Raw genomic sequence first — 18,686 nt, forward strand, 5'->3', positions numbered from 1 at the left:
ACATGCAAAACCATTACAAATGAAGTAAACCAACAAAAACCTCTTTTAACGATCATTTCAGTAATTTTACATACAAAATTGCTGAAATATGTTTTTTTGTTGAGTTAAAATGGGATTATTTCAGTAATTTTGTATGTAAAATAATTTATAAAATGGTAGAATGGATATTCGGAAAAAAAAAAAAAAAAAAAAAAAACTGGTGCATCAATCTAACGTTTTCCGTCTGGGACAATGACAGAAGGGAGGTTTTTGTTGAGTTTCTCAAAAATTCAGGGGAGATATTTGTTAAAATGAAACTATAGGGGAGGTTTTTATGATTGTTAGAAACTTCAAAGGAGGTTTTTGTATTTTACCCCATTTTTCATCAATAATTTTAAATATAGAAAGGTAAATTTTGTCCTAAAAAATTTTCAGAAATATTCTTGAGGCCATTCGAGCTTTTTAAAGTAGTACAGATTTATCTTTTCCAATGGCCAATTTGCAATTCCTCATTGTGCTTTAGGGCTTTAGGCCTATTCTAGCTTTTAATTAATAATAGTTAATTAATTGTCTAGGACCTCTAAACAATTAAAGTATTAAAACCTAAACTAATTATTAATTATTTGTGAAGAATGGGTGTTGTTGTTTTAATAATTAGTCATTAAATTTATCATTAAATGAGTGTATTGTAGTTTTATTAATTGTTCATTAAGACCTAAACTAATTATTAATTATTAAAACCGAACCGAACCAAACTGAATTTGGTTAGGATCGATTTGGTTTGGTTGGGAGAGATGGTCAAACTGAATTGTCGATTAGGTCATCGACTCTAACCAAACTGACCGATTTTACACCCCTAAGTGTACGTGTATGTAAAAAAAAAAAAAAAAAAAAAAAAAAAAAAAAAAAAAGAAAAAGAAAGATAAAAGGGAAGGTTTAGATTATATTCCTTCAAATTTTAACAGATGCTCAACCTGAAACCGCCAAAGTTACAATCCTATGATCCATTAGCAAGAGATCTTGGTCGATAAGTCCTATTCCTCTCGAAGTTATCTTACACAAATCCACCTCACTTTGGCAAAGGAAATTATACTGATAATTGATTGCCTTCCATTTCGTTTCGTTTTTTTTTTTAACTAAAAGTTTGCAAGAGAAGGGTCTTTGACCACCAGTTCCCTAATAATCTGATTTCCGGCCAATCCCCCAATCATTAATCTAAAGGATTTTCCTTCATCTGGATTTACGTTGAAAAGATCCATCTCCACATTACCTAACTTCAGCTTCACTGAATTTGGATGAGCGAATTACAAGTGGGGGGAGGGGTGGGGCTTTTTGTACAAGTCAATGTTTACAACCCATTGTTGACCGCCGCCGACCTTTCAAGTTTCAACCTGAGTACAGGTCGTTTTACTCTGAACCTGATATCTCCAAAAGCCATTGAATTTTGTAAAAAAACTTGACCTGGACATTCAAATTGATGAACCGTTTAAACCATTGACAAGTTTAGGATGGAAGACATTAAATTAGTTATATTATCTATCAAGGCGGATACCTGCGTTTGGTTTCATGCAGGTCGTAAAAATTAAATCCAAATACCACGGCCTGCTGAACACAAATTGGCTTAATCCTATCTCGCCTCGCGTGACAGATCTGCAAGGCTAGGCTACTTTAAAATTCAGGTATAAAGGAGCACTGGTTGTCACACATCGATTGCTTAGTGCAGCAGCTCTGGGCCTGGACACTGGCCAGTACAGGAGTTGAGAATTTTATGAATCCTTACTTAATGCTTATGACAGCAGTAGAACATCTTTTTTCCAAATTTTGTGGAATTGAACATTTGCATGCAGAGGCACAAATAATTTCATTGTAAACTTCTGGTAAAAGCCAAAGTCCACTAGGCCCATGTTACACAAACTTGAAAAGGCAATTAAAACTAAACAAGGAAACATTTCGTTGACGAAGATGGAGTGGTTACATAAAGCACCATGTTCAAAAGAATCAATGACCAGGAAAGAATAAAATATCCACTATGCAATTTGCCACCTGGCGCTACTACTCCAATTCCAACTATTGCCCAAATCCAAATGACTGTAACAGTGACGCTCACGAGGGAGAAAGATGAACCGATTTTGCCATTTCAGCCAACTCTTTTCCACCAAGATTGGTGACGAGTACCATGGAGATGAAGTGCTTTGGTAGATTTCCAAATTCATCCTCTTTGAAATCATAAGCTTGCTGAAGTTTGATTGCTTCACAGTCTGCCGCTTCAGCCTCTGTGGTTAAAATATTAGCTTCTTCAAGGTCACCTAATTCTATAGCTCCTGAACTTTCCGCCATAGCTGCACCAGCAACTAAGCGTAGTCTCCCACACCTTGCCATTGCTGCCTCTTTTTCCTTGGATAAGATCAGAGCTTCAGTCTCTTGGAGCCCAGTGGCAGTACAATTAACCTCTTCCTCTATCTTCTCAAGCTCTAGAGTAGCCGTCTGCATCTTAGCCTGTATGCCTTCCTTTTCAACAGTCAGTGCCTTTGCTTCAGCAGCTAGGCGTCCAGCCTCCTTGAAATTTCTTGCAGTGGCAGCGACTTTTTTCTCTGCATCCAGCTCTGGGCCTCTCTTGTCTATGAAGAACAATCTCTGCTTAAAAGAAGCTATTTCTTGCTGTATGTTTGACTTGGTTGAAGAAAGTTCCTTCAATCAGTGGAAAGAAATAAACTTCATTAACTTCAGATCAATAGAGAATGCTCACTAGTAATGCATTACAAAACATAAATATATCTTTCAACCTGCATAGAAGATACATATATGAACCTTCGTTTTTTCAAAGTTCTGGTGAAGCATTTTTCAGTTGATAATTACTCCTACATCCACGGGCCATTGCTTGGTGCTATGCTAAAATCTAGGTTAACCAAGCATGAGAACATGTATCTGAGTCTACCCCTCCCAAGACCAGGATTGGATAATGTCCCTTTATTTACCACCACACCAATTTGTTAGTTTTTAAACAGTGTTTCTTCTGCTCAGGAAGCCTATATAAGAGTTGCTCAATTGGTTGTTGAATATGTATGACCTGGTAATTCAATATATTTGTTTTGACTTACTAGATCATTTTTGGTGGAGGCTTGATATCAACATTGCCGTACAAAAAAGGCTGTACAGCTCTCTAGGTTCTGGTATTTTAGTGTTGGAGGGTTAGTAGTGACCCAGTCTGGTCTCAGACATAACAGTTTTATTATCAGTGAATAGTAAGATTTATTGAAGTCTCAAACATAACAGTTCTGTGTCTATATTGAAAAGAGAGCTCAGAAGGTCTGGAAGCAACAGCTTATTAAGAAACCTGTTTCAAGATCCCCCCCCCCTCCCCAGTTCTCCCGTTGGCTTTAAACTGGGATTTCAGTTTCCGTAGAGGTTTAAGAGATGATGAAATCTACTTGTGTTTCTGAACTCTTGCTTCTTCTAAATTGTGTGTTTGATCCCACCATCTGATAAAAGGATTTGGACTCTAACACCAAGTGGCTCCTTCAGTTGTGCCTCTTTCTTTAAATCCCTTTGTTCCAACTCCCAACCCCTCCTCTTAGGTTTTCCCAGTTAAAGAAATCCAGTCAAGGCCATTCCTCCTAAAATAACTTTTTCTGTTGGGAAGCCTATTACGGTAAGATCAATACTTTGGAAAACCTACAAAAGAAACAACCTTAAATGTGTTTATCCCCAAATTGGTGTATCTTGTGTTAAGTGAAGAGCGAGGATTGTTACCATTTGCTAATATCACGTTCTTTTGCTGCTAATATTTGGAATTAGATTTTAATGCTATTTGGGTGCAGGTGGAACTTACCCTCTGAAGTATAGCTGCTTTTTGAACCACATGCCTTAGGACAGCTGACAAAAAGAGGGATTTTAATGTGGAAGTGTATGAGAGCATCTAGTTTTTGGACAATTTTGGAAGAGAGGAATTCAAGAATCTTCCAAGAAAAGGAAAGAAACCTAGATGAAGTAAAGGAGTGTATCATGACAAGGACAACTTCATGGCTGAAAACTTCAGATCTGTTTGGGAACTATTCCTTTGATGGTTTAAGGATAAATTGGACAGCAGTGGCATCCACAGCTCCCACAAAGAACACTCTACAAGCAGAATGGAAACCTCCCCCGGAAGTAATGGTAAAACTGAATTTTGACAGAAGCAGTCAAGGTAATCCAAGGCCCTCGGGTATAGGAGGGATTCTGAGAAATAAGGACAACAACATCATATCTTTATTCTCAGGACCAATGGGATTTGGTGACTCTACAAGGGCAGAGATACTAGCTGTGGTACAACCGTACAAGGAATACAAGCATATAGTCAACTAGGAGTGGAGAACTTGATAGTTGAAGGGAACTCCAAGGTGGTAGTAGACTGGCTGTCAAACCCAGAAACAATTTATTGGGGTTACAGGAATCTTCTAAAGAAAGTTCAATGGCTTACAAGGAACATGTCAGTTAGTTTTCAGTGGGTTAACAGGTCAGAAAATGCCATCACTGACTCTTTGGCTAAACAAGGGGTATCAAGCTGACCTGTTTTCAGCTACCTTATAATTGTAATTCAGGATAGAATGTGTTTACTTGTTTAACTCTAAAGGGAGGTAACATCTTGTGCGGTCGTGCCTCCCTTTAGGTTGGTTGTACAGTTTTTCTATTCTATGCTTAATTAAATATCACCCATGTATCAAAAAATAATAAAGATTTGAATGGAATCAGTCAGCCTTATCGAGAACCAGGTCAGTGTAAATATTAATGAGAAGTGGGAGGAAAAGAACTCTATGCTTCCTCACATTAGTAGGTGGTTAATTGGTTCCTGTTCTTAAGTCTTGACCAAGTCTTTGAACTGCAATACAACTTCATTTCATTGTCTTTCATAGGACTTGGCTATGAGGAAGACAATTTGGGTATGGACATGAAGTTGAGGGTCTCTGTTTGATTAAAATATGTGATCAACATCCTATTGTAAATATTAACGGGGAGATTATATTCAAGCACTAGCATCTACCAATTTTTGGAATTTAGTTTAAAGCAGGGAGATAAGACTCTTGAGAAATATTTTCATAGATGATGGGATTGGGAGGAAAAAAATATCTATCAATCAATCACCTCAGAGATTACAGTCAAGGAACAGCACAGAAAGGACTTGTATATGGCAAAATTTTTAGTTGAAGCAAAGTCTAAATATGAACAAGTCTGGTCTAAGATCTTGAGCAGCCTAGCATTACCACCTTTGGAGGAATTTTTTTTTTCCCAACTTCAGCAAGCTAGTTTACCTTATACCTATAACAAACCAGTATTCTCTTGTAGTATCTAGGAATTGTGGTATCGCTAGAGGACATGGTCCTACTGGAAGTCAAGGTGACCCAATGGTTGGTGTTGGTCATAGGCATGTGAAGGCAAAAAATAATAGATTTTGTACTCATTGTGACTTAATGGGACAAACCATTGGATTAGTATAGACATGGAGTGAACTTATTTTTTGATAAATACTTACATGGAGTACATTTTTGGACACATTTTAATTGTGAGGTCACACAATTAATTACTGTAGGACTGCTTGGGCAGTGTTTTGTATATGTGTACAGCAGTTTGTTGTACATGTTTTCTATTTTCTTTAATGATATATCACTTTTTCTGTTCTTAAAAGAAATTGATTACTATAGGCTGCTTGATGCCAGGGAGTTACATTAATCAAACCTCATTTCATTATGACACATTGATGTAGGACCAGCTCAATTCTAGTCCTTAGAGAATGTTGAATGATCTTCTTTGATCAGAAATTTATGGCTATTGATGGCTGTAATGGCTTCTTAAAGGAATAAGAAAGAAAATAGAGAGAGAAAGACGAGAGAAAATACCTGGAATCATTCACAGGGTGCCTAGAATCACTCTAGGGTATGGGAGTCACCATAATTAGCATAAGCTGAAGAAAACTCAATAAGCTTCATTGCCTTAGACTCTAAACTCATAATAATCCTAGGAGTCAAAATGTTAGACTAATAACAGTCCTAGGAGTCAAACAGTGACTCATAATAATCCTAGTAGGCCTCAAACTAAACTGTCATATCCTATTTCTTTTTTTTTTTTTTTGATCAGTAACAAGAAACTTTATTAATGATATCAAACTATGTGAAACTTAAGGTACAAAAGGGGAGGTAAAATGTCTCAACTCCCAACCAACAGAATACAATGGAAGAAAGTCAAAAGTTAGCCCAAAAAATAGATTCCCTATTCACCCCTTGCTTGGCTAACCCATCAGCAAATGAATTAGCAGTCCTCTTTACCCAGCCATAATGCAACACAGTGTTCCTACTCAGCCGTTTGAGTTTTTTCTTCTCATTGTTATAACTCCATAAACCGCTGTCTTCTTCCTTTAGCCACCTAATCACCACCTCTGAGTCACCTTCAAGGACCAAACATCTGATGTTCAACTCCCTTGCTCTTTGGATACCTTCCAGGGCTGCAAGAATCTCAGCCTAAGAGAGTCTCCTTCTCCAATTGGGCCTGAGAACATAGCAATGATAGCCCCATCCTCATTCTTAACTTAGCAACCGAACAAATAACCATAAGGTGGTAACCAGTTTCCCCATCAGCTTTACAGAGAGTACACCTATTAGGAAGTAAACAAGAATTGGGTCTCTTTTTCTGAAGTAGATCATTTGTGTTAATTCTTTCCAGGAAAGTTTCCCAACAAAAACTACCAACCCGAGGAGGAATGAGCCTACTCCAAATTTCTTTAACCGGGAAGGACAACCCAATAGGATCAGAAGGTTGAGATAATGTCTCAAAGAATGAAGCACAAGAGAAAATACCTGATGAGGAAGGAACTCAAAATCTGGTGTCCTCCTTATTAGGATCCAAGAAGACATTTTCAAGGATGGCTAACAAATACATGATGTGGCCCAAGTCTGTATCCCTAATTGCCCTTCTCAGACCTAGGTTCCACCCAAAACCAGAAGGAGAGTTTGAAGGGCTTAAGAAGGAAAATATGGGTTTTCAAAGAGGGAAATTGGTCCATCAAAGGTAAGTCCCCAACCCAATGTTGTTCCCAAAATTTTAATCTATTACCAAAGTGAAGACCATACCTGATCCAAGGGGAGAAACTGGAAGCAACTTATATATGGCTTTCCAAGGAGAGGCAATGTAGCCCTTGCCAAAATTCCAGGTTCCCAACCATTGTCTTCCAGCCCATGTATGCTAGCCACAATCTTTGTCCACAATTTGTCTCTTTCCAATGGAAACCTCCATAACCATTTCCCTAACAATGCCATGTTCCTTTTCCTAATATTCCCAATCCCAAGACCTCCTAGTTTTTTACATCTAGTTACCACCTCCCATCTCACCCTATGGTCCCGCTTTTCCTCTCCAGGCTCCCACAAGAAATCCCTCATAAATTTTTCCAAAATGTTAGAAACCTTTGTGGGGATCTTACACACTGATAGGAAGTAAACAGGTAGGTTAGGGTTATCCCCCAAGGGGAGGCCTAAGTAAATCATAGGCCAATCCAAGGTAGCACAACCTAACACGCTTGCATATTCACTTAACTCCCTCTCCTTCAAATTCACACCCACCATACTACTCTTATCCAAGTTTACCTTGAGATTAGACATTTGCTCAAAGAGTTGCATTGCCAATTTTAAATTCGGGATCCAATTGATGTCCCTACCTTCATAGAACAAGATTGTGTCATTAGCAAACTGCAAATGTGTAAGTGGTACCTCCTCCCTTCCTACTCTCCAGCCTTTTATTAAATTTCTTGAGTCCGCTCTATGGATCAATCTCCCAAGGACATTAGTAATCATAGTGAAATGAAAAGGGGATAGTGGATCTCCTTGTCTTATTCCTCTCGAGACAAGGAAGAAATCCACCACAGTTCCATTCACCAAAATAGAATAGTAGCAGCTCCTAACATAGCCCCAAATCCATTTACACCAACTGTCTCCAAATCCAAAACTTTTCAACACCTCCAACAAGAAAGATCAATCAACCATGTCATAAGCCTTCTCCAAGTCCAGTTTGCAAATCACTCCCTTCTTCTTGGATTTCCTAAAGCTCTCTAGACTCTCAATTGCAATCAAGATTTGATCGGTAATCTGTCTTCCCTTCACAAAAGCATTTTGGTTAGGTGCAATTATGGTAGGAAGAACCTTCTTTACCCTTAAAGACAACACTTTTGCAATTATTTTATACAAACCGTTCACCAAACTAATAGGTCTAAAGTCCATTGGTTGTGATGCCTCTTTCTTCTTTGGTACCAGAGCAATGAATGTGAAGTTCAAACCCAGGTTAATTAATCTCCTTCTGTGGAACTCCTCAAACACTAACCCTAGATCCTTCTCCACAATATCCAAAAAATCTTGATAAAAAGCCATTGTGAAACCATCTAGACCTAGAGCTTTTGTTCCATCCATTGAAAAAACTGCTTCCTTTATCTCCTCTAACTCAAATCGTTTTTCTAACCACTCTCTGTTTTCTGTACTTAGAGTCAACCAATCCAAATCCTTTCATTTAAAGGCCTTTTGAAGATATATTTGAAATGACTTACAAAGGCCTCTGCTATTTCTACCGGGTGGGATATGACTGCTCCTTCAACTTCCAATTTTGAGATGAAGTTCTTCTTTCTCCTACCATTTGCCAGTGCGTGGAAAAAACCCGTGTTTCTATCCCTCTCCTTTAACCATTTACACCTAGATTTCTGCCTCCAGCTTATTTCCTCCTTAAGCAATAAATCCTCCATTTGCTTCCTTAAACTCCATCTCCTCTCTCTGTCTTCTTCTCCAAAAAATCCCCTTCTTCCTTCATATCCAATTCTTCTATCTGCTCCATCTGTTTCGTTTCCTCCACTCTCCCAAACTCCAACCTGTTCCACTCCTTTATTTGAAATTTTAAGAACTGAAGCTTTTTGTGGAACCTCATTCCTTCCCACTGAACTGGCGGATTATAGTGCTCCCACCACTCCCTGATTTTCTCAGTGAAACCCGGATGTCCTATTTCAATTCAAAGAAGACTCAGTAACTTTAATCCTACTTGTACAATGACTGGAAAATTTTAAACATAAGCAAATGATAAATAGACAATCAAACCCTATCATTGGACCCTACAGAAAATTGTAAAATAACAAAACTACCCTTGGCATCCAATTCAGTTCAAATCTCAAGTATCATCATTATGCCATATCAGGAGATTCAAGACCAGTTGTAGGACCTTCTTCTTTCTGGAATGTCTTCAGGGGTGCTGCTTGATTCCTATCATACATCTACCCCACTCCCTGATTTTCTCAATGAAACCCGGATGTCCTATTTCAATTCAAAGAAGACTCAGTAACTCTAATCCTACTTGTACAATGACTGGAAAATTTTAAACATAAGCAAATGATAAATAGGCAATCAAACCCTATCATTGGACCCTACAGAAAATTGTAAAATAACAAAAATACCCTTGGCATCCAATTCAGTTCAAATCTCAAGTACCATCATTATGCCATATCAGGAGATTCAAGACCTGTTGTAAGACCTTCTTTCTGGAATGTCTTCAGGGGTGCTGCTTGATTCCTATAACACATCTACCCCACCACAACCATCTACCACATCCACATAACCAAAAGGTGACACAGCTACCATTTCCAAGGAGTATGCTAGACTTATAGCTGCTACACAGCCCTCTACTTCTTCCACAACTACTTTGGCACAGTCATCAAGTATTGGCTCCACCTACCTTCTTTTTGCCAAGTCTCCATGGGTCATTAACTATGGAACAGTCAACCACATGACAGGGTACTCAATACAGTTCTTCATATTCCTCTTCACAACAAGCAATTCTTACAAACGATACCTCATTACATGTGTTTATAGTTGGAAAAGTTAGCCACACTCATTACTTGTCATTGTCTTCAGTCCTTTATGTTCCTCAGTTTCCATTTAATTTCATGTCAATAAGTAAGCTTACCAAATCACTACTTTGTTGTGTTACTTTTTATCTTTCTTATTGTGTTTTTAAGGACCTAAAGACAAAGAAGCAAGTTGGTGGAGAGCTTTAATTAGGTGGCCTCCATTATATAGATGCTGGCTTGGGTAGAACAGTATTGTACTTGTCATTACTGTCTGATACATCTCCATTATCTTTACACAGTTTGCATCCTTCACATCAGTTAGAGCCATCTCTTGATTGTGAAACATGGCAGTTCAACAAGTCTCATCAAGCAACATTTCCTTAACAAGCTACTAGTCAAGTGTTACGTCCTGCTCAACTTATACATTATGATGCTTGGGATCCTTGTCTAGATGTTTCCTATTTGAGCTTTTTAAGTATTTTGTCACTTTTGTGGATGACCATTCTAGAGTCATTTGGTTATACTAGAAAATGTTTGCATGCTTTGCAAACATTTATGAAGAGAATAGATTATTATGCTATATACTAATGTGGTATTTAATGCACTATTTACTTAAAAGAGAAAAACATTGAGCAGAATCAACAATAATATTTTACTCCTTTTGGTAGATTATTAAATACAATAATTGATGGATAGTTAAAACCAGTAGAACCAATCATAAATGGCCTAGCTTTGCCTTTTAAGGTAAGATGATCAATATGTCAACTGCACTCAGCAAATGCTACAAAATAGGGATCACATGTTGTAAGTAAACTGGTATACAAAATTGGCACCAAGGAAAAGGAGAATATTCACCAAATGAAACAAACCTGCAGAAAAGCTCTTGCAGCAGAAATCTCTTGTCTAAGGTTCTGAACATCCTCCAAAATTTTCTCCTCAGTCTTGGCAAGCCTAACTTTGTCTTCTCTGCACTTCAAGATGGACAATGCTAGACTCTTTCTTAGGCCAAGGAGTTCTTGGCATGTTTTTGCTTCATCCATGGAAACGCTGGCAAGTTCCCTGAGTTTTCCTCCAATCTTTTCTTCTTGAGAAAGGATGCAATCAGCTTGTTTCTTTTTCATGGATAAAGCTTCATTTTCTGACTCTACTTCGGAGAGAGCTGATTTCAGGCTATTGTATTTCATATCAATGCTTGACTGTGCATCACGAAAACCAGAGACTGTGTTCTCAATCCTTTTCTCAACGGCTTGGATATTAGAATTGTTGTCTGCAATCTCTGCTTCTTTCTGTCTTACTAAATCAAGCAAGTTCTCCAGTTCCTCTGTCAGAATATCTCGTTTCTTACAAAGAAACTCTTTTTCTATTCTGTCATCCTTGATTAACTGTTCAATGGAATCATTTAATCCCAAACATACATCACTTATTAATTGTGATTCAATTTCCAATTCCATCTTCTTTACCTCTAACACTTCAGTTGATGATTGCCATTCATTCATCTCTTTTAAATGGAGTGATTCTGCATTTTTCAAGATTAAATCTGCATTTCTGGCAGCGTCCTGATAAACAAAACCAATATCAGGAAACACCAGGTCAGAGACAACCTGATAAGCAATTAAAAGAAATCAATCCTAACACATTGTACCCTAATATTTGCATACCTTACTAAATTTGGTATTTCCATGTCAATACTGACACCAAATATTCAGCACCCCATATAGGTGGGATAAGGCATGGATGATGATGACAATGAATAATACTGGCACCAAATATTCCTAAAATACAAGTTTTCATCTTTTACCAAATTTGGTATTTATTGGCTGCCTTAGAAACAAGAGGCTTTAAATAAGTTGGCCAAAACAAAGTATATGACATGTAAATTTAGTACTAATAGGAGTGTAAATCAGGATACACTTAGGATTGTAAAGCATGAGATAACTAATGTGACCATTTCCGGTACCTTGGTTCAATAATTCATAACAAGGGAGAGATTGAGGAGGCTGTCACCAAAGAATTAAAGCAGGATGGGCAATGGAAGGTGCATCTGGACTTTTATGTTACAGGAAATACCTCTTAGGCTAAAAGGAAAATTCTATAAAACAGTTGTAAGGCCAGCTATGTTGTATGGAGAAGAGTGTTGGGAAGTCAAGAAGGAACATGTCCAGAAAATGTGTGTGGTAGAAATGCAAATGCTAAGATGGATGAGCAGAAAAACTAGAAAGGATAGGATCGGGAATGAAGTCATCCATAGGATGGTAGGAGTAGCCCAAATAGCTGATAAGATAAAATGAGAGAAAGTAGACTAGGATGGTTTGATCATGTGCATAGAAGACCATCAACAACTAGAAGACAAAAAGTCTCCGTGTAGTGGTCACCACAAAGTTGCGGTTGAAGAAGCTGAATTTTGATGGTAGCTGTGTGGGTAATCTGGGACTATCAGGTATTGGTGGAGTAATTAGGGATGAGAAAGGAAATATACTCTCATTGTACTCAGATCCAATTGGGCAAGGTGATGTATTCAAATCAGAATTTTTAGCAGCAATTTGTGGGGTGGAGAAAGCAAAAGAATTGGGTGTCGAAAAACTGATTACGGAAGGGAACTCAATAACAGTTGTGAGTTGGCTGAAAAAGGGAAAAGGAATAACTTGGAATTTAAGGAACGATTTCAGAAGATTCAAATGGCTATCTAAAGAAATGATGATTCAAGTCAATTGGGTTAGAAGATCTGCAAACCATTTGGCAAATGGGCTAGCTAAGCAAGGGATTCAGAGACAGCCTATGTATTGGGCTCATTTGTAATATTCTCAAACAAATTTGTTCCCTTTGGGTCTGTTGTATCTTTTCACAACTTCCTGTACCTCTTTTTTCTAATTTTAATGAAATCTTTTTTTGTGTTGCTGATAAAAAGAAAAAAAAAGTCCATCAACATCACCAGTTAGAATTAGTGATTTGTTACAAGTTGAAAGGGCTAGAAGGACTAGGGGTAGACCAAAAAGGACATGGGTAGAAGTAGTAAGAAATTATTTGAGAACTAATAATTTAACAGTGGATATGGCTTTAAATAGAATGGATTGGTGAAACAGGATTCATGTAGCCGGCCATATAGTTGGGATAAGGCATGGGTGGTGATGATGGTGATTTATTTTCAATGAAAAGAAATGCAAAGATGGTATATTTTTACTATCAAAAAAATAAGAACTCTGTATTTTCCATAAGTATTGGAAAATGTAACTTATTTAATTTGGCATTGAGAGAAATTTCTTATGGGATGAGTGAAAAGATAAGATTCCACTATCTTCTTCAAAAAAAAAAAAGATTAAAAAAAATACGACTTCACTTGGTAATGTAGCAACAAGGTATACAAGCTTAGAAAGACGGGAGCCTTGGGATTTCAAAGCTTAAGGCAAATGAATGAGGCTCTCTAAAAGAAATGCCTTGGAATAGGATGCTCTAGGGAGAGACTGATGGATGGAAGCCATGGTACATGTAGGATTTAGGATACTCACAGGTCTCACCAAGTTATCACTTCATATGGTGAATGTGTGTAGAAAGGGATGTAGAACACAAAGAGAGATATGAAATAACCAGTGGATGCATTGGATGATTACCAATTGGTTGATAATATACCTCCAAGACTGGAATTTCTTGTTTATTTTCAAAAAATGGAATGGAGAAAAGGATTGATGATCTGAAGTAGGAAGAAATTGTCTCTAAAACTGTACACATTGAGACTAACTCAAAATAGTGAAGTAAAAACATTTTCTTTGAAGTTAGAAGTGGAAAGCCAAACCTTTAGACATCATTTCTTCCAGCAAGATTGATGAATTCATTTGGTTGTTGGAGAATTTAGAGAAAACTCTGTAGACAGAACCAATGGAGATTAAAGTTGGAGGGAAAACCCCAAAAGCATGTTTATGGTTAGATTGTTCGAGAACAATCTGATCAGGGGGTAAGTAATGTTTCGTTGAACCGAGGAAGACTTGAGTTCTACCTATCTCACCTAGGTGGTGGCTTTCAGCTGGATTTTGACATTTGGGAAGACCTAGGGAAGATGATATAGCTCAAGCTTTGGTTAATCACTTCAAATTAGTGTATGACAACCCAGGGAGACCTAGTGAGAGCTTAGAGGACTTGGAGTGGAGGGTGGAAGATAGTGTCTTATTGAAATCTTTGGAAAGAATATTTGAGGCCCAAGAAGTGAGAAATGAAATCTTCTCCATGGGTCAAGCTAAAGCTCCTGGGCCTGATGGTTTTTCAATGGCCTTCTATCAAGATTGTTGGGAGATAACTAGAGAGGATTTGTTGGAGGTTTTTGAAGAGTTCTATGAGAGAGGCAAATGCAACTTTTATTGCCTTGGTTCCTAAGAAGAAGGGCGCTCTCCAACCAAAGGATTTCAGACCTATAAGCCTGGTGGGAAGCATGTATAAGATCATCTCTAAGGTCCTAGCGCTAAGATTAAAAATGATCCTCCCGTCTCTAATCTCACCATATCAAGGGGCCTTTGTAGAAGGAAGACAAATTGTAGATCAAATACGTATTACCAATGAATGTGTTGAGGTGAAGAGGAGGAGAAAGGAAAAGGGGTTGGTTTGCAAATTGGATCTTGAAAAGGCATATGACATGGTGGACTAGGATTTTTTACTAGAGGTTCTCAAGCGGAGAGGGTTTGGGGAGAGATGGTGCAGTTGGGTAAAGGGATGCATTTCTTCATGTCATTTCTCAATATTGGTGAATGGTGTAGCCAGGGGTTTCTTTCCTGCAAACTTGCAAAGAGGGGTATTAAGCAAGGAGATCCATTGTCCCCATTCCTCTTTACCCTAGTAGCTGATGTGTTGAGTGCCATGATTTCGAGGGCCGATGCTAACAATTTGATAAGAGGTTGGAGGATTGGTAGGGAGGAGGTGGTGGTCACACACTTACAATTTGCAGATGACATCATCTTGTTTTGTGACAGGGAGGAAGGGGAATTACGAAACTTAAAGAGTCTAGTGCTTCAATTTGAAAGGAAGTCCAATCTTAAAGTGAATTGGGGAAAAAGTTGTGTGGCAGGGCTCAATCTAGGCGGAGAGGAGGTGGATTCCCTAGCTAGGATTTTGGGGTGTGAAGTGGGGGCTGGCCTTTACAATATTTGGGGCTACCACTGGGAGGGAACCCAATGGTTGAGAGTTTTTGGTACCCTGTAATTGAAAGATTCTCCAAGAGGTTAGCAAATTGGAAGAGGAATTACGTCTCTTTAGGGGGTAGGATAACCTTAATCAAGTCAACCTTAGCCAACCTGCCAGTTTATTTCCTGTCTACCTTTAGAGTACCAATGAAAGTAGCTAACCAGTTAGAGAAGATAATGAGGGATTTCTTGTGGGAACCAGGGGATACTAAGAAGGATCACTTAGTGAAGTGGGAGGTGGTTTCTAGGAGTAGGGATGATGGAGGCCTTGGGTTAGGAAATATAAGATTAAGAAACATGGCTTTGCTGGGGAAATGGATTTGGAGACTAGCGATGGAACAAGACTGACTTTGGTCTAGAGTGATTGTTAGTATTCATGGATTGGCAGATAATGGCTGGGATGCAGGACTCATCCCTAGGGCTTCTCAGTGTTCTCCTTGGAAAGCTATTCAAGGTATTTTGCCTCTTATGCTTCCTTATTTCAAATATGATGTCTACGCTGGAAATAAAGTCTTGTTTTGGGAAGATGTTTGGGTTGGTGAAAACTCCCTTAGAGATAGATTTCCTTCTATTTACTCCTTGTCTGAAAACAAAAGAAAAGTGATCTCTTCAGTGTTTGTTGATAACTCCTGGGATTTGGGCTTGAGAAGAGGTCTAAGGGATTCTGAAATGGGGATGGTTGATGATTTGATCACTCAGTTAGGGGAAGTCTTTCTTGATCAGTCCTGTAGAGATAGCAGAATTTGGAAACCTTCCCCTTCTGGTTTTTTCAATTGCTCTTCTTTCTATAACATTTTGCTTCAGACCTCTAACCTTGTAGGGAACTTTCCTTCAAAGGAGGTGTGGGGTAGCCCTATACCCCCTAAAATTCAGGCCTTTTGTTGGGAAGTGGTACTCCAAAAAATCAACACCTTGGATTTATTGCAGAAAAATAGGCCAAATATGTGCCTCTCCCCCCATGTCTATTGCCTATGTTTGGGTTCTAGTGAGACAATTTCACATTTACTAATCTCATGTCCCTTTGTGTTCTTTATTTGGTCTTGGTTCTCTTCTCTCTTTGGCTACAGGTGGACTCCCTCCTCAAGTGTGGTGAACCTCTTTGATCCAACTTTTTACAGGCAACCAACGGTTTGTGGAAGGATTATGTGGAGAGCCACTAGAGTTGTTGTATTGTGGTCAGTGTGGGAGGAAAGAAACAATAGGATCCTTAAAGGCAGATGTAGATCCAAGGAAGAGGTTGTGGAAAGAATAACTACTAAGGTTATCCATTGGTTGAAATCCTGTGATCTTTTTAAAGATTTCTCAGTTGAAGACATTTATAGAAGTTGGGGTATTGTGGCATCTACTACTACTTCCAAAGCTATGATACAGGAAGTTTGGTCCCCACCAGCACAACAAAGAGTGAAACTGAACTTTGAAGGAAGCTCTATAGGTAATCCAGGCCCATCTGGTATAGGAGGTGTTTTCAGAGATAATGAAGGCAAGATAATGGCTTTGTTTTCAGGTCCAATAGGAGTTGGAGATTCCTTAAGAGCGGAAATCTTGGCACTACATCAAGGTGTAAAACTGGCCAAACAGTTGGGGCTACAACAGATTGAGATAGAGGGAGACTCCAAGTTGGTAATTGGGTGGATGCAATCAGGGTAGCTGGGAATTTGGCAATATAGACAGCTGATAAGGGAAATTCTTAGCATAACAAGGGAGGTGGGTGTTTGGTTCAAGTGGGTAAGGAGATCAGCAAATGGTTTTGCTGATGCCCTAGCAAACAAGGGACTGCAAGGGAGAGTCTTTTTTGGGCAATGCTGTAATGTTTGATGTTTATTGGATCAACTTTTTCTAATAAGGGTTGAATTCTGTATTTCAGGTTAATTTATCTCTAATGAAAGTTACCGTTTCTGATAAAAAAAAAAAGACCTACATAATGGATAAATAAAAGAGGGAGTTCAAGTAAACGCCTTATATGTAGGAAGAGTGAAGATGATGGCAAACACTTGTTCTTTGACTCAGCTAATGCAATACATGTTTCTACATTTACGTTTTTTCCATTTCAGAACTTTCATGAGGCAAGAATCACTCAAATAAGCATAAATTATAAATCACCTAAAAAAGCATTCAAAATATGAAGTAGATTTGCTAATTGAGGACCAGGTTAGTCAGTTCACCTCCGCAAATCGTTCCAACAATGACACGCCTTCTTCTTCAGCTGTGATCTGCAACTCTAGCACCTCCTGCATCTTCAACTCCACCAAGTCGCAATCCGCTTCAGCTTCCCTCAATGAATTTACAACACTTTCCTTCTCCCTTTCTGTTGCCGCAAAGCTCTCGCTAACCCGTTCCGCCCTCTCGAAATCCTCGGCTTCACAAGCTTCCTCCAGTTCCCTCTCCAGCTGCTTGTACTTCACGGACACCATATTCACGTCTTCAGACGCCTTCCTTCTCCTCCTTGCCACCTCCTTCCTTGTTGCCAAAACAAAAGAAGCCAATTTTCGTGTTTGCTCCAGCTTCTCAGAAATTTGAGCCCTAATTTTCTCCCATTTCTCCTCGGTTAGAACTCCCGCCTCTTGTTTTGATTGCAAGGATAATTCATTATCTTTCCGCAAGTCTTGGTTACTTGCTCGTACAGGTGAACAAGAAGATTCATCTTTCGAATTGTTATATGAGATCTCGGTGACCGTCACTCCCGGGGACAGTTCGGAATTGGAATCTGAAAGAAGGCAAGAAGATTGTTCTGCAGAAAATGAGAGATGGTCTTCTACAGTGGAGATATATTCTTCTGAGATTACGGGCTTGGAAGCTCTTAGATCGACAGGTCCTAGTGGTAGTGGAAGTGGTGGAGGTGGAGATTCCAATTCTACCTGAGAAGTGGATTCCGTGAGGGAGAAAGAAGGGTAATTGTGATGGTCGTCGGAAACTTGGGTGTCTCTGGCGTATCCGATCCTTATGCCAGCTCTTTTTTTCTTTCGGGAAATCTGGCGAGAAACGGTTGGAATGGCTGTTATTACAGTTGAAGAAGAAGAAGATGACGACGATGATGATGATGATGACGACGACGACGACGACGTTGTTGTTGTGACTGTCAACGGGGAGATATTGGGGGGTTCTTGCGAGGTGAGGGGTTGGAGAAGAGGAACGACAGTTAGGTCGGAAAACAGGTTCTCATCGAGGGGGAGAGATGTGGATGAGGACGTTGATGGGAAAGAAGAAGGAGTTTTGTCCTCACTATCGTCGTCTGGGGTGATCTGCGAAGGGTTGAAGAGCACCATACCCTCGAATAGAGAACCCATCTCTTCTTCCAGCGACATTTCGAGGATGTCAAATTGTCGATCCCAACTCAGCTCTCACTTACGTTAACACTCCTCTGGTATTGAGAGTTTGAGACTCAACTTTGGTTATTGAGAGTTTGAGACTCAACTTTGATCAAAAAATGAAACTCATTGATTGAGAAAGGGTGTTTTGTCACCCAAAGAGGCACAAATTTTCCACAGTAGCACAGGATTTTTTAACGATAAGCCGATTGCGATGGATAGTTTTTGCATATTTTTAAGGGTAAAATACAGAGACATCTATGAAAAAACTAGTTCTCCAAGTGACAACTAGTTCTCCAAGTCCCATTTTTATTTGCAACACATCTATGAAAAAACTTTTATTTGCGACAAAGAGGTATATGTACTTTGAAATTCAACGTTTTATTAGCATTCCATACT

The 18,686-nt window shown here is 38.9% G+C and overlaps 1 protein-coding gene across 1 annotated transcript; it reads right to left on the reverse strand.

Annotated features, from left to right (window-relative positions):
• Nucleotides 1–1,798: 1,798 nt before the first annotated feature.
• On the reverse strand, nucleotides 1,799–18,610 carry LOC104603853 (neurofilament light protein). The gene is made up of 3 exons (XM_010268018.3): nucleotides 17,145–18,610; nucleotides 10,690–11,376; nucleotides 1,799–2,667 (listed from the first exon to the last, which is right to left on the reverse strand). The coding sequence occupies exons 1-3, from the start codon at nucleotides 18,282–18,284 to the stop codon at nucleotides 2,083–2,085; spliced, it is 2,412 nt and encodes an 803-aa protein (XP_010266320.1). The 5' UTR covers nucleotides 18,285–18,610; the 3' UTR covers nucleotides 1,799–2,082.
• Nucleotides 18,611–18,686: the final 76 nt, after the last annotated feature.

Source organism: Nelumbo nucifera, chromosome 5 (genome assembly GCF_055504915.1).
Source record: "Nelumbo nucifera cultivar China Antique chromosome 5, China Antique-T2T, whole genome shotgun sequence".
In the NCBI taxonomy this organism is placed as follows: domain Eukaryota; kingdom Viridiplantae; phylum Streptophyta; class Magnoliopsida; order Proteales; family Nelumbonaceae; genus Nelumbo; species Nelumbo nucifera.